General features: G+C 39.8%; 3 protein-coding genes across 3 annotated transcripts; all 3 read left to right on the top strand.

Moving 5' to 3' along the window:
- Positions 1-1,026: 1,026 nt before the first annotated feature.
- LOC108058224 (adhesion G-protein coupled receptor G2-like) lies at positions 1,027-3,479 on the top strand. The gene is made up of 2 exons (XM_017142834.2): positions 1,027-2,245; positions 2,302-3,479. The coding sequence occupies exons 1-2, from the start codon at positions 1,027-1,029 to the stop codon at positions 3,477-3,479; spliced, it is 2,397 nt and encodes a 798-aa protein (XP_016998323.2).
- A 1,581-nt stretch (positions 3,480-5,060) lies between these two features.
- Positions 5,061-7,988, top strand: LOC108058233 (adhesion G-protein coupled receptor G2). Its single transcript, XM_017142843.3, has 2 exons — positions 5,061-6,627; positions 6,684-7,988. Exons 1-2 carry the CDS (start codon positions 5,406-5,408, stop codon positions 7,868-7,870), a joined length of 2,409 nt encoding a protein of 802 aa, XP_016998332.2. The 5' UTR covers positions 5,061-5,405; the 3' UTR covers positions 7,871-7,988.
- Positions 7,989-15,921: 7,933 nt separating this feature from the next.
- Positions 15,922-18,850, top strand: LOC108058239 (probable peptidoglycan muropeptide transporter SLC46). Its single transcript, XM_017142848.3, has 10 exons — positions 15,922-16,294; positions 16,359-16,468; positions 16,519-16,669; positions 16,730-16,913; positions 17,244-17,704; positions 17,774-17,910; positions 17,971-18,160; positions 18,383-18,430; positions 18,494-18,602; positions 18,671-18,850. Exons 1-10 carry the CDS (start codon positions 16,180-16,182, stop codon positions 18,726-18,728), a joined length of 1,563 nt encoding a protein of 520 aa, XP_016998337.2. The 5' UTR covers positions 15,922-16,179; the 3' UTR covers positions 18,729-18,850.
- Positions 18,851-20,312: the final 1,462 nt, after the last annotated feature.

Consider the following 20,312-nt stretch of genomic DNA (forward strand, 5'->3'; position numbering starts at 1 on the left):
TTTAAAATAAAGCTTTTAAAACTAAATTCATAACAATATTTCATTGATAAACATTTTTAAAACCTAAACCGATTGATAAGCACGCCTTTGCGCCTGTCACAACCCAACTTTATACTACTGCTTATCTAAAACAAACCTAATAAATGTATATAGTGTTTTATGAATCAGTTCAAGTGTTTCCAGATACGGAAAAAGACGGGATATTTACTGAATTACAAAATAATAATAGCAATATTAGAATATATTATAACCTAAAAAACCATAAGGAAGAGCAACATTTACTCATAAAACCGCTTCTCTATTTTCTATTTCGTTAAAGCTTCTTTTTTAAGACTGATTTAAGAAAAGTTAAATAATTAAAGATTTAAGCAAAATTGATAATCTAAATATTCTTAAGATTTGTATAGCGTCTTATTTGTGGTTAAAGACTCTAATAATATATTTCTGATGTTCAAATACTTAGTACTATTTAATGTTACGATACTCATAACCATTGATAATAATAACGTAAATATACTTGTACACATTCACTGATAGCCTAGCTCGTCATTGTTTTTCATTCGTGTTTTGTCTTTACCGGTTAAGAGCTTCTTATCTTATGATTCCAGTACGCAAGTAGTGAATCAGTCGGAGTATTTAAACCCGAAAGAGACCGGTAAAAAGGCGTGAAATTGCTATTTGCACAAATAAAGACGAAGTCACCAATTCGGTGTTACTTCCCTGCCTCAAAGTGGTCCGTCGGAATTCTTCATCGATTCCTCCCGTCGTGTTAATCACAATGTAAATTATATTAAAGGTCGCTGGACTTGAGGTTTCTTTTTCTTTGAGTATTGAGTGATCTACCAAACGTTTCGATTAGCGATCGTAGTGGTAACTGATAACGAAACACAACTGTGATCTAATCGATTGTTCAGTTCAGTTCAGTGTGCCGCGATATTTCCAGAGAGTCGGTCCTGCAAAAAAGTACCTATCCATAAACAGAATTTCAGAGAACTGCAAACAGCTGGGGCATCTGAGCCATTAGCCATGAATTTTGACTTATGCGTAAAGCTTTTTTTGGTCTTGGCCTTGGCCTCTCCCGGTTATGCCAAGTGCCCCAAGGAAAGACAATTGTGTTCGCAGAGTGGTGAATACAAACACTGTGAGGAGGATGATGAGAGATATCCCGCTGGAACCAAGAAAACCAACCTGATTTACTGTGATTCAATGTTGTGCGAGCCGGAGGGCTTCGAGCACGACTATATAACCCGCAATCACGATCAGACACCGCATCAGAACAAATGGAAAAGGGCCAAGATAGGGGAAAGAGCCACCTTACACGATGTTTGTGTACTGCGAAATGGAATGCCTGTCACGAGGGAGTGCAAACTGAAGGACTATCGAGCTGAATGGGAGCCTACTGATCAGTGGGATCCTGTGGTTTGTCTCCGTCGTTTTAGAGAGCAAACGATCTCGGAGGAATTGAATACCCTACACGATGAAGTCCTCGAAGGGAGGAGACGCACCAATGACACCCAGGGACGTCGTGAGATGACCGGGTTGATGAGGACTATTTTTCGCCAAAGGGACAGGAGTCTCCTGCCCGTCGATGTCCATATGACGGGTCAGATGTTCGGAACCCTGATGCAACAGGACAAGGATGCGGCGGTCAGTGTGGATTTGGTCAGTGTCTGCAAGGAGATCATGTCCTGTGACAGTCAGGTCCTGCGCCTTTCCGCCCAACTGAATGCCACAAATACCCTGCTAAACCAGTTTGAGAACTACATGGATGCTCTGCCGCAGCAATTGGTTCCCAAGGAGCAGTGTGGGAAAGTAGTAGTGAAACCCATGAGTGATGAAGCCGAAACGGCTACTACTGGAGTGGAAACATATAACCTCTCTGATATAGGAATTCAAGCTTTGATTACCGGCAACATTAGCGTTTTCTTCGCCAATCCCGAATGTGATTTTATAACTGGAATTGCTATATTTTCTGCCTCAGCTGAGAATCGAAGGGCTTCCCCGAGCGGCTTCTGGTATCGCTTTCTACGTTTCTCGGAAGATTTGGATAAAATAAAACGGGAATCTGACCTGGAGACGGCTGCTTTTCTCCCAGAGAGTCTATGGAAGGATGTTAAAGGCAAGGGAGTTACCTACTTGATATTTAAGATTTATGCCCACGATGCTCTCTTCGTGGAAACCTCTCTTCAACGTAGTCGAAGGCCCCGCAGCAAGGTGATCTCCATTTCTATACCAGGATTGGAAAGTAGGTATAATTGTCATTTTGTTTCCAGTATTTTAATTTACTCCTCCATTTAACAGATAACATTCTTCCCCAACCGCTACCCTTTCTTCTTCGCAACGAGAACCTTCGTGATCCGGATGCAAATGCTTCAACTTTGGGCAGTGGGTGCGGTTTTTGGAACTACCAGACTTGGTCGAACGAAGGAGTAACTACCAGTAGCAGCTCAAATCTCCTGAAAGATCCCATCATCGAGTGTCACACGGATCATCTCACACAGTTTGCCTTTCTGGTGGGTGGCAGCTATCGAACCAACGACCTTGGCGAGGAGGATCTGAAAATACCCATAAATGAGAAAGTTCTGGACATTATCTCGATCGTGGGATGCAGTCTCTCCCTTCTGGGTATCCTGGGAATCTTCTTAACAGCAGCTATCTTCAAAAGCTGGCGCAGTCAGGCCTCCACAAAGGTTCTGCTCCACCTTTGCCTAGCTATGTGTCTTCAGATGGTGCTCTTCGTCTTCCTAAACACAGATGATATATCGGAAAAGCTCGTGACCAATGGAGAAACAGTTTTTTGCGTGGCTTTGGGTGCAGCCCTCCAGTACTCCATTCTGGTTCTCTTTAGCTGGATGCTGATCATCGCCTTTCTGCAGTTCCAACGATATGTAACCGTAATAAGAATAGAGAGTCCTCCACGATACACTCTAAAAGCAGCCATTCTGGCCTGGGCTCTGCCTTTGGTTCCCACCCTCCTGGTGGCATTTATAGATCCCGATTCGTACATTCCCACGGCTGCTCAATTGTCCACGGACACTGGCATCTGTTATCCCTCCGGATATGGTCTAATTTTCGGAGTGTTTCTCCCTGTAACCATAATCACAGTTTGCAACCTGGTGATCTTCGTCTATGTTTTCTACAGCATTTCGCACTCTTTAAGCCAGAGCATCCATAAGTCTGAGAAGAAAATGGTGATCAAGCAGATCCGACTGTCGATTATGCTGTTCTTTTTGCTGGGTCTCACCTGGATCTTTGGAGTCTTCGCCTCCATGCAGGCAGGTGTGGCCTTTTCGTACCTCTTCTGCATCACGGCCACCATGCAGGGCTTTGTGATGTTCATCTACTTTGTCCTCTTGGACTCGGCAAGCCGTCGGCTGTGGGTGGGCCTGATTTGCCCCCCAAAGAATGAGATGGATGTCCAAAAGCGAACCGCTGAACTGCAGTCCATGGCCACCTCATCCACCAACAACAACCAATAATTTATTAAGAGAGTTTACCAATATTTTTAGTTACCATTGAATTTATGAATTTATTCCTTCTTAAAATTGTAAAAATTGAATAAAAGAATGAAATTGTATCCATGTGATTTATTAATATTAAATTATGTTCAGGGGTGTCACAGAAAGCCGTGACAGAAACAGTGCTTTAGTTCGGAAAAGTCGGATGGCAGAAAATTCTTCGTTAAGTGGAAAAACAATATCGGATAATTGCAAATATAACCTATAATGCAGCTATGAATTTTGCTTGACAGATGGTGATTTATCTGGCCTTCTTAAAGAAGAAGGCACTTAGTGAAATGATAACAGAGATCTCAGCTGACTTTTCTAGACTAATTGACATGTTAAACAAGAAAGGAAGCTAGCTTCGGCCAGTCGAAGCTTATTACCTTAAATGTAGATTTACTTGCGTATATGTTACACCCATCAAATTTTTTATCCTTCCTATAGCAGCTATAGACGTTTAATTTAAAAGTTTTGAAATGTTAAAGAAAAGCTTTATTTCCGAGAAGAAAAAATTTAATAAAAATAAAATAAAATAAATTTTTTTCTATTAATTTCCATTTAATTTTCCGACCGTTCCTACGGCAGCTATAAGATCTCCAGAAACATTAGAATTAAGAGACCTAGAAATAATATTCTGAAGTCTGCCCTTGCGGCCTTGTCCCTGCCATTCGTTCCCACCCTGCTAGTGGCCTATCTAGACTCCGATTTGTATCTACCCTCTGCGGCCGAACTATCCAGAGACTCTAGCATCTGCTATCCATCGGGACTTGGTCTGATCCTGGTCTCACCTGGATCTTCGGAATCCTGGCCTTTATTCAAGTGGGCCTGACCTTATCGTACCTTTTTTCACTATGGCCACCTTGCAGGGATTCGTAATGTTTGTCTACTTCGTGCTTTAGGACCCAGAAAAATATAGGGCTTGGGTGGGTCTATTCTGTCAAAGAAGAATTTATTTATTTCGCCAACGGATATACCTTACCTGGCTACTTATACAATCCAAACAACTTATATTACGTATTAACATTTACAAAATATTTGATTAACCTACGTTTAAAACAGGATTTTTTAAGAATTAAGGTGGATGTGCAGAAGCGAACCGCACAGCTTTAGTCGATAACCACCACTTCCACCCACATGGAGGATCGCAATATAGAATAAAAAAATAGCAATTTAAAAGAGCTCTGTATTTCTTCTTTATTCCATTAAATAAATAATAGATTTAACCAAAACTCTCAATTTTAATATTTATAAGATTTAAAAACAATTTTATTTGTAGAGAAATACTCCAATAAAATATATATAATATTATTTAAATAATAAACAATATTTTATATAAATACTTAATACTAATCAATGTTACGATATAAATACCCATTAATAACAATATCGTAATTATACGTATAATGACTGATAGCCGCTCGTCATCGTTTTTCATTCGTGTTTCGTGTTTACCGGGTAAGAGCTTCTTATCTTATAATTCCAGTACGAAGGTAGTGAATCAGTCGGAGTATTTAAAACCGAAAGAGACCGGTAAAAAGGCGTGAAATTGCTATTTGCACAAATAAAGACGACGTCACAAGTTCGGTTTTACTTCCCTGCCTCAAAGGGGTCCGTCCGAATTCTTCTTCGATTGCCGCCGTCGTGTTAATCACAATGTAAATTATATTAAAGGTCGCTAGACCTGAGGTTTTTTTTTCTTGGAGTATTGAGTGATCTACCAAATGTTTCGATTAGCGATCGTGGTGGCAACTGATAACAAAAAAACACAACGGAAATCTAATCGATTGTTCAGTTCAGTTCAGTGTGCCGCGATATTTCCAGAGAGTCGGACGTGAAAAAGTACCTATCCATAAACAGAATTTCGGAGAACTGCAAACAGCTGTGGCAGCTGAGTCATTAGCCATGAATTTCGACTTATGCGTAAAGCTTTTTTTCTTTGCCTTGGCCTTGGCCTCTCCCGTTTATGCCAAGTGCCCAAAAGAAAGACAATTGTGTTCGCAGAGTGGTGAATACAAACACTGTGAGGAGGAGGATGAAAGATATCCCGCTGGTACCAAGAAAACTAACCTGATTTACTGTGATTCAATGTTCTGCGAGCCGGAGGGATTTCAGCACGACTATATAACCCGCAATCACGATCAGACGCCGCATCAGAATAAATGGAAAAGGGCCAAGATAGGGGAAAGAGCCACTTTGCACGATGTTTGTCTACTGCGAAATGGAATGCCTGTGACGAGGGAGTGCAAACTGAAGGACTATCGAGCTGAATGGGAGGCTACTGATCAGTGGGATCCTGTGGTTTGTCTTCGGCGTTTTAGAGAGCAAACAATCTCGGAGGACTTGAATACCCTACACGATGAAGTCCTCGAAGGGAGGAGACGCACCAATGACACCCAGGGACGTCGTGAGATGACCGGGTTGATGAGGACTATTTTTCGCCAAAGGGACAGGAGTCTCCTGCCCGTCGATGTCCATATGACGGGTCAGATGTTCGGAGCCCTGATGCAACAGGACAAGGATGCGGCGGTCATTGTGGATTTGGTCAGTGTCTGCAAGGAGATCATGTCCTGTGACAGTCAGGTCCTGCGTCTTTCGGCCCAGCTAAATGCCACAAATACACTGCTAAACCAGTTTGAGAACTACATGGATGCTCTGCCGCAGCAATTGGTTCCCAAGGAGCAGTGTGGGAAAGTAGTAGTGAAACCCATGAGTGATGAAGCCGAAACGGCTACTACTGGAGTGGAAACATATAACCTCTCTGATATAGGAATTCAAGCTTTGATTACCGGCAACATTAGCGTTTTCTTCGCCAATCCCGAATGTGATTTTATAACTGGAATTGCTATATTTTCTGCCTCAGCTGAGAATCGAAGGGCTTCCCCGAGCGGCTTCTGGTATCGCTTTCTACGTTTCTCGGAAGATTTGGATAAAATAAAACGGGAATCTGACCTGGAGACGGCTGCTTTTCTCCCAGAGAGTCTATGGAAGGATGTTAAAGGCAAGGGAGTTACCTACTTGATATTTAAGATTTATGCCCACGATGCTCTCTTCGTGGAAACCTCTCTTCAACGTAGTCGAAGGCCCCGCAGCAAGGTGATCTCCATTTCTATACCAGGATTGGAAAGTAGGTATAATTGTCATTTTGTATCCAGTATTTTGACTTATCTCTCTATTTAATAGATAACATTCTTCCCCAACCGCTACCCTTTCTTCTTCGTAACGAGAACCTTCGTGATCCGGATGCAAATGCTTTAACTTCGGGCAGTGGCTGCGGTTTTTGGAACTACCAGACTTGGTCGAACGAAGGAGTAACTACTAGTAACAGCTCAAATCTCCTGAAAGATCTCATCATCGAGTGTCACACGGATCATCTCACTCAGTTTGCCTTTCTGGTGGGCGGCAGCTATAGAACCAACGATCTGGGCGAGGAGGTTCTGATAACCCCCATAAATGAGAAAGTTCTGGACATTATTTCGATCGTGGGTTGCAGTCTCTCCCTCCTAGGAATCCTGGGAATCTTTTTAACAGCAGCTATCTTCAAAAGTTGGCGCAGTCAGGCCTCCACAAAGGTTCTCCTTCATCTTTGCCTGGCTATGTGTCTTCAGATGGTGCTCTTTGTGTTCCTAAACACAGATGATGTATCGGAAAAGCTGGTGACCAATGGAGATACAGTTCGTTGTGTGGCTTTGGGAGCTGCTCTGCAGTACTCCATTCTGGTTCTCTTCAGCTGGATGCTGATCATCGCCTTTCTGCAGTTCCAACGATATGTTACTGTAATCGGAATCGAGAGACCTCCACGATACATCCTAAAAGCAGCCATTGTTGCGTGGGCCCTGCCCTTGGTTCCCACCTTGCTAGTGGCCCTTATAGATCCCGATTCATACATTCCCACGAAAGCTCAATTGTCCACGGACACCGGCATCTGTTATCCCTCCGGATATGGTCTAATTTTCGGAGTGGTTCTCCCCGTATCCATGATTACAGTCTCGAACTTGGTGATCTTCGTCTATGTTTTCTACAGCATTTCGCACTCTTTAAGCCAAAGCATCCATAAGTCCGAAAAGAAAATGGTGATCAAGCAGATTCGACTCTCCATTATGCTGTTCTTTTTGCTAGGTCTCACTTGGATCTTCGGAATCTTCGCCTTCATGCAGGCAGGTGTGGCCTTTTCGTACCTATTTTGCATCACGGCCACCATGCAGGGCTTTGTGATGTTCGTCTATTTCGTGCTTTTGGACTCGGCAAACCGTCGGTTGTGGGTGGGTCTGATTTGCCCCACCAAGATGAAGATGGATGTTCAGAAGCGAACCGCTGAACTGCAGTCCATGACCACCTCATCCACTAACTACACAAGCAGATCACATTAGTTTTATAACAATAGTTTGCATATTCCCAACGAACAAACAATAATTTATTAACTATATTAAGAATTTGCCAATATTTTCAGTAACCACTGTATTTATGTTTCCTTCTTAAAACTGTAAAAATCGAATAAAAATAAATGAAATATTATTCAGACCATGAATTAAAATATTTAATGGTTAACCTATAAATATTTTTCGGAAAACTTCTTTTTTCAAATTTCCTGAAAATGTTCACCATTTTTTCTTTAAAACAAAAACATAAAAGTAAAGTAGAGCCGTGACAGAAACAGGCAAAGTATGAACCTACTTTCCACTGCAGGGCATCATCCTCCTTCTCTTCTGAATACTTCAGGATGTACTTCACTTGGCAGTCAATTTCTCAGCCATCGAACATCCCAGCAACTGCCAAGCCAAGCTGAGCACCTGGTAAGTGTTGAAGCCATAAAAATGTAAGCAAACTTGAGGCATCTGTGTGTCTACAAGTGCGCCCTTTGATTCCGTTGCCATTTATTCATTCATTCGAAACTGAATTAAATGATGTCATGTGGAATGGAACGAACTGGATGGGTATTTACCACTACAACTGCCTCAACCTTAGAAGTTTTCATCTAAAACTCCAGATGGTTTCTCAGACTTCCCCTTGTAGCGAACTACGTTTCGAGAGCTGGTGTAATTTGTAGCCTACGTTGAGCACGCGCTGGTTCCGGCAAGAGTTACCAGTAGAGGGGGGTCGGGGATAGGTTTTAGGAACGCTGCTACTTGCTCTATAGACGAACAACAAAATCTTATTACTTCGCGTGCTAAAGGGTACGAGGATCTCCGCAGGACTAATGGACCGGACTATTGACTAGCAAAGGACAGACAAGGACGAACAAGGATGAAGTGCCTTTATGCCAGCGGTTGTTTGTGCTGACTTGCCCTCCCTACCATGATCACCATCGACCAGATATATATATGGCGATCCCTAAAAGGCGACTACACTTTACACGACAGATAACATTCGACGACGCATGGCTTCCCTATTGACTCTACTCAACTTCAGTGAACATTATAAATTTTATTTTTAAACATACAATAATCCTATTAACTGACAAAAATTAATTCTAACCAAGAGCATTAGGATCCTAAGAAGTGATTAACATAAAGATTGAACTTAAAAATGCGAATTTAATGAATAAAAATTAAATTTAGCGATCGCTGAATACTTCTGGGTTCATGTATATAACATCTAGATTTTACATGAAATAATACAAATGTAGAGAGCGGGTATAATGGGTAGAATGTATGTATGTTAAATTATGCCATTATATGTGAGACTTTAAATTTTATTTTATTGAGCAGGGAGTTGTGGTTTGGGCTTTATGGGGAGGAAATTTTTTGGAATTTGAAGTTTTCTTTAATTTTTTTTTTTATTTTTATTACGGCATTTAGTAAGGGGTTAAATTTTAATGTTTGTTGTCTCTTTGGACTTTTGTGTTATTTAAAAAAAAAAGGTAGTTGAGATTCATTACAATGGACTCACTTTGTTTCCCACGATGAAGCGCTTCTCGAAGGGGCCTGTGAAAGAGAACCTCAACTACTTAAGAGATTGCTTAAGTTACTCTCACTCGCCTTACTCGTAATCTTCAGCGGTACGGTACTCTGCCGTTAAGTTATGGGAGAGGGAAGGGAATTGTACATGGAAAGACGGGACTGCTCAGCTCTAATGCATATTTTCCTGTTATTGACCTTCTCTCTTGATTGCTATACTCTTAAAACTACTTAAACTAAATTTCAGCTGTTGATCTGCTCCTAGCGGCGTAAAATGCCGCGTAAAATTCGTTACTTTAAGTTTTTAAATGTAATTAGAAATGATTTTGTATTTGAGGGGTTGATTAGTTCATTTTTTTTTCTTGGGCTATATTTCCCTACGGCTTACGGACTGTATTGCCGGTAAATGGACCCTAGCCTAAATTTCGCTGGCTACTGGGCTATTCTACAACATATAAACGTAGAAGTAGAAAGTAGAATAAATATGTAGATAATATAAATATAAATATGAAATTCTCGGCGCTTTGGTTGCTGCTGAGGGATCTCGGATTCTGCTGCTGCTGCTGGTGCTGATTGATCGGTTGGCCTTTTGCGATTTTGAGATTGCTTCCGGTTGGCCTTTCGTTCTGCAGACGCCTCTTACGCCCAAGCCTGGCTTTTGGCGGACCGGGGTTATGTAATTAGGTGCCACCTAAAAACATTAGGGCGTTCAAACACCACTTTATCAACTTCTCGCACTCAAAAAAACTTACCCACTAGGGGTTGGCACTTTAGCACTTGTGTTTTTTTTGGTTTTTAAGCCACTTGCAACGGCGATTGCCGGGAATTTTGGAAATTATGGATTTCCTTTAATTTGTGTAACTTTGATCTTTGCACTTGCAACTAACTTCTTCTTCGATCCACTGGTAATTTTGGTGTGACTCCAAACGAAATTGACTTCGGGTCGGGACCCTGAGTCCGACCTGTCGCTCAAGCCTACTCACCAATTTGGTGAAGTTTTGGGAGTTCTGGCTCAAGAGACTATATTTTCTAAAACATGTAGACCAAACTCTGTTGCCTACTTTTGGGCCGAAAGCAATCTTAGCCAAAAGACAAGCAATCCTACACCCTTTAAATTACTTGTGCTTAAGGCCATTGGCTGTCGTGGTAATCTGGCTTAGACACAAGTGCCATTGCAAATCCATTTGATGCACTAAATTGCACTGCCAAGTGGGAGCTCTTAAGCCGATTACTTTCGTAACTATATTGTGATACCGCATATTCGTCAGTTATTGGCCAATTAAAGCCATCGATTGAAATCTAAATTTGTCCAAATATTCAGAGGAAAATTATTGTGAGCTAGAAAATAATATTAAAATAATTTCTATGCTCGCAGGAATATTTATTCTATTTTCAAATATCCCCAAAAACATTCAATCTTAGCTAAACAAGAGCCAACAGATGCGGGAAATGAAAATCAATCGATTTTTCGCCGAGTACCGCCCATTTCAATTTCAAATTTTCCACTCTCGCCATAGTGGCACAAGCAACATGGCAGAGATAGATATATATATCAATTGCAATCAATCAAAAGTGAAAAGCTTTGAAGCCTTTACTGCATTCAAATGCAGAGACAATGAAAGCGAAAGCCAGAGAAGCGGGATTTTTCAGTTTCCAGCTGCCAAGTACTTGAAAAGTCAGTTGTAGTAAACTTCACTTTGATTCGGAACTTCTGTTAGAGGAAGCTGAGCACCTGGTAAGTGCCCAAATTCTGCACTTTTTATTCGGGAAGTATTTGCCTTCATTCCAGCGGCAATCATTCGATAACTAAATTAAATGAGTTCGAGTGGAATGAATTGAATTTGGACTTTCGCTTGATTGGCATTCGGATTCTGACCTTTAAAGTTGCCCATCAAATTCCTGACTCCCAAGAATAGCATTTTAAATTAGTCGTGCCTAATACCGTTGGCTGTCCTTTTGCGAGATGGCTTAGTGGCAAGTGCCGTGCGATTTCAAATCAATTTTCTGCCGCAAAGTGCACTCTTGAAAGAGAGCTCCTAAGCCGATTACCGCCAATAGCGACCAACTGTGGCATATAACTAAGCTGTTTGAACAGGTACCGTGTTACCTGTTACCTGTACAGGTAAACTAATTGTTACTAAATAATGCAGTTTTGCCGGGCAACAACTTGAAAAGAAAGGGGAATGTAAGAGGTTTGTCAATAGAAAATGTTAGGGCATTATTCCGTTTAAGCAAACCTTTGATTATGGTGAGAGAAAGGGAATGCATAAAAAGTGTTGTTTGATTTTAATATTTCTAGGTAAAATTTATTTAATAAAACCAACAACCAAATAAAGATTTATATTCTAGGGCTTTGAATTCTCTTATAAAGGTGCCTAAAAGTATGCAATCATTATGCAACATAAAGATGATTTTATTCACTGCATACTTTTAGTCACATTTAAAAATAAACCATAAACCAATATTTTCTTAACTAAAAATGAAAATATCCAAATAAATGTACCACAAAATTCTTAAAGTAAAATTCTTAGAAATTTATGAGAATCCCATTTCAACCCTCACCTGTTTGCACTCGAATTTTTTGCCCATTCCGGTGAGCACACCCAAAAGGATAGGCGAGGACATGTGCAACTATTAAAAATTATTTTCCTTTGCGCATTCCTACGGGCGTACGGGAAAGTATTTTATGATTCGAATTTCGAAACGTGCAAATGGCCAGCCTGCAAAAAGAGTCAGAGTCGAAGCCCCTATGAAGTCCCTATGAAAGCCATTCCTTTGGACTTATATGTGCGGCTGATATTCCGTACGTGCACTCGCACCCACAACATGAACCCATAAATATGTATTGATTTTCCATTCTCCTTATCGCCGTTCGGTTGAAAAAGTAAGGAAAAGTCCTCGACTCGAGTCGCAGAAGCTTCAGCGGCGGCAACAATGGCACCAGCTTCAAGACAGAGTTATGATTATGAAAGTTTTTTAATGCTCCGTTCGAAGCGAAGAGGGAAAATGGAAAATAAATGCGAGAAATTTGCCGCAATTTGCGACGCCCGGGCGAGTCACTGAACCGCAAAGCTGCAGAAATGTTGTTTAACAAATATTTATCGCATTCACATACCGCATTTCGCTGGCAAATTGCAGCCAGACATGCAAATGGCGAAGGAATGCAGCCAAAGGCTGGCGCAGACAAAGAAGGACTCCAATTTCTTCAGTTTCTCATCAGAAATGAGAAATTGCCTGCGATCCAAGTGAGACATGTCTACATCACGAGTTCATTAATTCAGAATATACACCACAATATACTGTTAGCAGCAGTACTACTCCCCGAATTTAGTAGAACCCATATGTTTCTGCTCCATTTGGCCTGACTAATGGTCTAAATTCGCCGGTTTCGACTGCTGCCAGTGGCATGTGTGCCGCATTCTGCGTACTGCGTGCCCGAAAATTGTGCAAAACGCTCATAACAAATTTGTTAGATGTGCGGAAATTTGTCAGAAGCATTTGCCACAACAAACAAACATGCGACTTACCGCATGTGTGGCATTCCGTTCGCCTAAATTTGTATCAAATTTTATGGCCAAAACAGACGAATAGCAGATGAACTTGGGATCAAAACAAAATTAAAGCATGTAGAGAAAAATATGGAAAAAAAGCATTTAAGACCTAAGAATTAAAGGAGATAAATTAACAGATATTTTACTAATTTAAATTAAACTAATGAGATTTTAATATTTAGTTTATTGAACTTTAATTTTATTTTGTGAATATTTAAAATAGATATAAGTATTTAAAATAAATTTGAAAACCAATAGTCAATTTTTAGCATTAAGAGAAATTTTATTTCAGACAATAATTTCAATTATAATGATTATTTTGTGTGATAATTAAAAAACTTAAAATAAGTTAATATTTTAAATAATGTACGCAAACCATCAATAAATGTTTCATGCACACCTTTACCAAAAACTAAAACAATGAATACCCAGATTTATACACTAATTGAATAATATGTAGACAATCTTCACGGGTGAGTTATTTGCGGAAAAATTATGGCCAGAATAATAACGAAATGTGATTTCAACTGCAGCGCTGGACAGCCAGAAACTATGGCCAAAGGCTATGGCCACTTGACCAGGCAATTAAAACTGCCAAAAACTAATGCCACCGCAAAACTATGGTTGTTAGTTTTATGGCTGCCAACTGGCCGCGAAAGACCCACTCGAAAGGGCACTCGACAATGTGCCAACGAAATCGAGTGACTGTAATTTCGCAAAATGTGAGAAATGTGAAATCCCCAGGACCAATTAAAAACCATCGGGCGATTCCACCATCGGAATCGAAATTTATTATCAAACAAATGGCCAACAGCTGCAGCTGCGGCTTAAATCAGCTTATAAACTTAAAAGCCGCTAAGCCTTTGCGGCCTAATTGTAAGGGACACTTGACGGGCAAAAAGGACTGGCCATCAAAGAAGGTATTTTTTAATATTTTAATTGGCAAAAAGGCAAATTAAAAATTGTCGCCAACGGCAAGGGAAAAATAATTTAATATTTTATAAAAGGGGTGGGAGAAAATTGAAAGGGTTAATAAGCAATTGAAACTGTGCGAAAATGTTGTGTTATCTGGGTTATCAGATAATCCATGTAAAGGAAATTTCTACCCATTTGTTACCTTAAAGATTATAGATATAGAGTTAAATAGAAGCCGCCAAATTCTAAATCTTATCTCTGAAAATCTTATCTGATTTCTGGGTGCAGATTCCGATTCCCAACTCTCATTTTGGCCTTAACTGCCTACCAATAAAGTCGCGTTTCTGTGGTATTCTTATTTCCCCCACAACAAAACATTCATAAATCATCTGAGAAAAGTGAAACTTGGGAGGATTTCTGTGTACTTGCGTCCCTTTTGCCATTTCATCTCGGAATAATTAAAGCAAACAGAAATGAATTTGTGCACGTGCTGCGTTTAAGAAATTGCTTTTTCCCTCCATTTTCTCTGGGGCGCTCTTGACTTACCCGACTTTTCTGGCCTTTTAAGTTTTGGCTGGTATTTCCTTTCAGCCAACCCCCCCTATATATTCATTCTTTTTTTTTTTTAATTTTCGCCCGAGTTTGCACAAGTTGTTGCTGTTTTTTGTGTGTCAACAACACAAAGCCGCACACATCGTGAACAGTTGGCCCATTCCATTCCGGTTTTTATGTTGCGCAACGCAACGCAATCCAAGACAATAGTTTCACGAACTTAGCATGTATGTTGCATTGCAGGACGCAACTCCTTTCGGGCATTCATATCTGCCAGTCGGTCGGTTTGGGGCTTAATATGCCCCGCCGGTCCTTTGTTCTCCCGACAGTTTTCCCCGAAACAATGAAACGCAAAGCGGAAAAGTTTACAATTAGCTTGTCAACAATGGGAGCGGCGTACGCGGCGTATGCGTGATGGCGGAAGGCTGCACCGAACCCTCTATTTTCCTGTGTTTTTCCGAAAATGTTTCTAATTGCAGTTAGTTGGCTGGGGGCATTTTTAATAAAAACTCAAATAAAAAGATTTTAAAGCCATCAGGAGATTTGGAAGAAAAATCATATAAGAAATTTTGAATAAAAAAGTTGAAATCTTGAAAATTACTATAAAAATATAAAATATATTAAAATATTCGAAATTACACCTACAGAAAATGTTGAAAAAAATATAATACTTAACTAGCCAAGCGGTTAATAAACAGCTAGTAAAGCCCCCACCTCAAAAGCCAAATTGAAACCCCAAAAATAATTGCCAAATTATTTCGGTAAACGTTCTCCGTGCCAAGCTCAAAATCTTTATGCATATTTTATGCTGCGAGCAGCCCCAAATGAAGGGGAAAATAGTAAAGTAATAAAAAGCGCGAAATAGCGCGGGCAAAAGGGGTTAAGGGGCTAAGGGGTTAAAAGGCACTCGCAACATGTTGCCGGAAGTGTTGGCCTGCAATTTACACAGGCAAAGTTGTTCGCTTTTCTCAGCGGAAAAGACTTTTCTTAAAATTCGTGTGTGTATATGTGTGTGTGTGCCAGACGGGGGAAAAACTTTGCCAGCATAAAAGGGTTAAGTGCAGAGCCCTGTATTAAGAATTGTGAAAGTTATGCTTGCTTTGGAAAGCTCACATAACAAATATGATAGTATAGCCCTCGCGATCTATTTACAAATTAGTTTTTCGCTGATTGTATAAGCTTAGGAACTCATGCATTGTAGATTTTATCAAAACCTCAAACAAAAAATTCCCCACTAGATTTAATAAATAATTACGTACCCACACATCATTTAAAATGTATTTAAGCCAGCGGTCGGCAGCGTCCTATTAAGTGAGCATAGGAAATTGTTCTGCTCGAGCGCTGCCTCCACGTATACTGTAGAACAGCGGTCTGCGCACACACACTGTTAAGCCGCCCCGTACAATTTACTCACACAAATATAAAACAAAATGTAATTGTATGAGTGTGCCGACCGCTGATTTAAGCAATTGAAGTGAGCTATTCAAATTCAGTTCGTGATCGAAACTCGAATGACATGGAACTCGGAGTTCTGCTCTCGCGTTGCCTGAGTAAATAATAAAGTCAGCGGAGCGATAAGTCCGAATCTGTTGTAATTAATTATTAGTTGAGTTGCAAACAAACAAAACGTGTGCCAAATATAATTGTCAAGGTTGAAAAACAAATTATATAAAAGTTATCTGATTTAATACAGAAATTTTAGATTAGTGAATTTGAAATGAAGAAATTTTAAAAAAAATTAGTGAGTGAAAGCAAGTAAATAAAATGGTTGAAAAGGCTTCCTTAGCCCAACTTAAGAGCTTGGAATGGGGGCGTCTCTTCAACATGTTCTATATAGAACCGGTGATTTTCATGCTGTTGTTCTCGCACATGCTGTCAGGTGAGCGGAACTTCAGATTATAGTAATGTTATATTAACTACCTTCATCACGATCTTCCCATTAGGTACTGTTATGCGCAATCAGTTGATTTATCAGACCTGCACGGTGATCTATCAATATAATGAAACCGACTGCAAGCTGTTGGATAGTAAAAACACCACAGCGGAAATTCAGGTTTGCTACTACAAAATATTTTAAAAATTCTTTAACTTAACGATTTTCAGGCCATTGAAACGGAGCTTCAGGCATATGTGGCCAATATGTTTTTAACGCGCACGCTCTTCGAAAGTATTGTTCCAGCCGTTTGTGGTTTATTTATTGGATCCTGGTCGGATCATTATGGCCGAAAACCCCTGCTGATTGTCTCCATGGTTGGTAAGATTTTCAGGGCTTAAGTATGATGGTAAAACAAATAGTAAGACATTTTCCTCTTAGGCTTTTCCGCTTCGGCCCTGCTTGCGTCTGCCATTTGCTGGCTGTCCAGTTACTATATGGTTAATCCCTGGTGGTACACCTTGGCCGCTCTGCCACACTCTCTGCTCGGCGGTCTGTGTGTCTTTTCGGTGGCTGCTTTCTGCTTTATTACGGACACAACCGACATGAAAACCAGACCCTACAGGTGAGTGTCACCTATTGTTAACCCAAAAGCCCAAGAAAAATGGAATGTGACAAGCTTTAAGGCTTTATTTTCGGCCATTTGTGGTTTTAAAGTTATAAAGAAGGGCAGTTGCTGAGGATTTCACGAAATGTTTTATTTATTTTAAAATTCTGTATTATAGAACACTTATTTAATTCTAAGTTTTTCGTAACAAAATAACTATCTCCCACTTTATTTTATTTGTATCCCATGTCCTAACTCTTAAAAATCCATTCTAAACGATATCTAACAGTCAGTTAACTACTAAACATTTTTTATTACAATTAAAATAAATTATTTTTTAATTTTCAGAATGATATTCATGGAGCTAATACTTTTTGTGGCCCTGACAAGTGGGTCATTATTATCCAGCTTTGTCTACGCAGCCACAAGTGCCGCCTTTGTACAGAGTCTCTCTTGTTTAATCATCATTTTGGCCACACTTTTTATTATATTCTACCTACCCGAAAGTTTGGGAATGTGTCCAGATCAGGACGAAAGTCCCGAGAAGGAAAAGGAAATAGAAGTAACAGTTTCAGATCAAAAAGTTAATGACTTATCAACGAAAACCTTGGAAAAACGTGATGATCCACCCAAGTATGAGACGATAGAAAAGCCTCCTTTGGAAAATAAAGAAGAAGACAAGGCTGGATTGTTCAGCATTAAACACGTTAAGGATATGTTTAGCACCTGCTTTAAGAGGAGGGAAAATAATGCCCACACCATCATTTGGCTGGTTACTTTGGCCGGCTTTGTCTCGATTTTTGTTGCCGGTAAGTTTGCTCAGTGAGTTTTTCTGGGAATCCTAAGAGAGTGATTGAAGTGATGATATCCTCTTTCAGATGGCGTCATGACTGTGATGTATTTGTTCGTGCGTCAACAGTTTCATTTCACAGTGCGTGAGTTTACTATTTTCGAGACAGTCAGTCAATCAATTCCCATGCTGGGCGCTGTTTTGGGCATTCTAATATTGAGAAAGGTAATTTAATAAATAAAATAATAATAAAATAATTTAATAAATTATTTATTAAATTTCTAGCTTTTTGGAATGTCTGTGGTGTCATTGGCCTTGCTTTCACTATTTTCCGAAGTTCTTAGCAATATTGCCAGAGGATTTGCGTTTCTACCTTGGCACTTGTACATATCTGTGGTCTTGGGAGTCTTTCGCTCTATTCAAGGACCCATGTGTCGAACAATTGTTTCGAATATAGTACCATCTTCCGATACGGGTAAGTAATAACTATAAGAAATTATATCATTTTGATAAGAAAACATATAATTTTTATATGAACTTTTAGTAAATAATAATATATCAAGTTGATATGTTTGAATCATAAATTGGACATTAATCATATGGGTTTTTTATTGATTTAAAATAAGGTACAAATTACCCTATTTAAAATCGATTTTTTTTTCTGTGTATTATCTATGTATCTATTTAATCTTAACAGGTAAACTCTTTGCAATTGGAAACATAGTACAATCATTTGCCCCTTTTGGTAAGACATAAGCCCCTGAAATATTTTTCCCCTCTATCATGATTTATTTCATTTAACTACCAGTCGCCGCTCCTCTTTATACGGCCATCTATAAGGGCTCCCTGGCCAGCAATCCCGGTGGATTTAATTTCCTTAGCGCCGCCTTCTACTTAATAGCGTTTATCCTCATTGGGTGAGAATATACTTGGCAGCCATCGCAACTATCGTCACACTTAGTGATTTTGAATAAATTTATTGCAGCTGTGTGATGCGAATTAAATTCAAGCACCGAAAGTTCTACGCCGAAACGCTCAAGTAGACAAAGTAAACGGAATTTCGATCAATATTGATTGTGGCCAGTTTGCCAACTTTTTAGAGCTTTGTTTATGCTCGAGTCGAAAGGAGAAAACTTTTGTGTGGACAGCATTAAATAACTTGATTTATGTGAAGGTTTTCTCTCTTTGTTTTTTGGCTAATTTAATTTGCATACCGCATGGGGGAATAATGTCAAACCATTTGCAATTACAGCTCGTTGAAGGATTAACTAATCGAATTCCAAAATGTCATGCGAACAATTTATCGAACTATTTTATTACATCACATCAACTGTACATAAGTGAGTACTTTGCCATGCATTTCCAACGAAATTGGATCTAATTGCCGTCCATGTGTAATGCTTTGTTGTGGTTATTATTTCTGGTTATTTCTGGTCCAGGGTCCTTTGTCCTCCGTCCTTGTCATGCCTTATGCATGAGCTTTTAATAGTGCATAATTTATGGGGCAAAAGTTTGCGCAACATATTCGAACAAAGTTCAAACATATTCGCAGAATCGTATTTGGATTCGTTGTGACTTTGGCACGTAGCGCATGAATTCGTAATGTCGCCAATGCCAAAAGTTCACAGGACGCACACAATTTGCAGCAATTTGAATTGTTAAGCGTCAGCCCTCGCTGATTAAATATTAAATTGCGACTCTATTATGCGGGCAAAGGTATGTGTCGTATGTCGTATGTTTTTGGGGGGCAGGGATCGACTTCCTGCCACATCCAAAACCCCGGCAATCAGTATCGGGTTAACTTAGCCCCCAACGAGCTGCAGAAATCGGCGAACCGAAACCGAAACCCAAGCCGAGTCATCAAATCACAGTCTTGTCTGCGGAAAAGCATTTGTCGTGCGGCATTAAAGTCGAGGGTGCTTGAAAAACGCTTTAATATCGCTCGTGCCGCTCGTGCAACAAATAAACGAATTCGCAGGACATGAACTTTGCACTTGCACTTGGTAAGCGAATAGGAAAGGGAACGGAGGGGAAAACCCTCGAACACGCCAACTTAATGGGGATGTCTTTGTTTTTACCGAAAGCGTTAATCATAAAGGGGAAAACTTTGATGCGGATGCATGTGCTGCCAGCTGTTAAGCGTTCCACATTTCCGCTCTTTTTGCACGTCGCCAACACTGATGGAAAAATGTCATAAAAATGTAAGCGAAAAAAATGAAAAAAATTGCAATAAAAATATAAAGCCCAATGCTGACAGAAAAAACCATTAAAATTATATATATATATATATATATATATATATAAATATCTATAAAATAATCCAAAATATATATTAAATTTCATTTCCTTTTTCCTAATTAAATGATAACTTTATTAATTAATAGTGGGCCAAATATATAGGTATATAATTATTAAATTGCATTTTTTTTTTTTCCCAGTGCACAAAACTAGTTAAAGACGCTGTCTAATTGAGCCAGTCAGATAAGACGCATATAAAACTTTAAACAGGGACAGACAACAAAGTAGCGACCGCTTCCGGTGCTCCGATGATTGATGGGCATTTTAGTGGCTCGAAGTCGTCGGTAGCCAGCTGAGGTCCGTGAGGTCCACACGGCGCATACGTAATC

This window comes from Drosophila takahashii, chromosome 3R, assembly GCF_030179915.1.
Source record: "Drosophila takahashii strain IR98-3 E-12201 chromosome 3R, DtakHiC1v2, whole genome shotgun sequence".
In the NCBI taxonomy this organism is placed as follows: domain Eukaryota; kingdom Metazoa; phylum Arthropoda; class Insecta; order Diptera; family Drosophilidae; genus Drosophila; species Drosophila takahashii.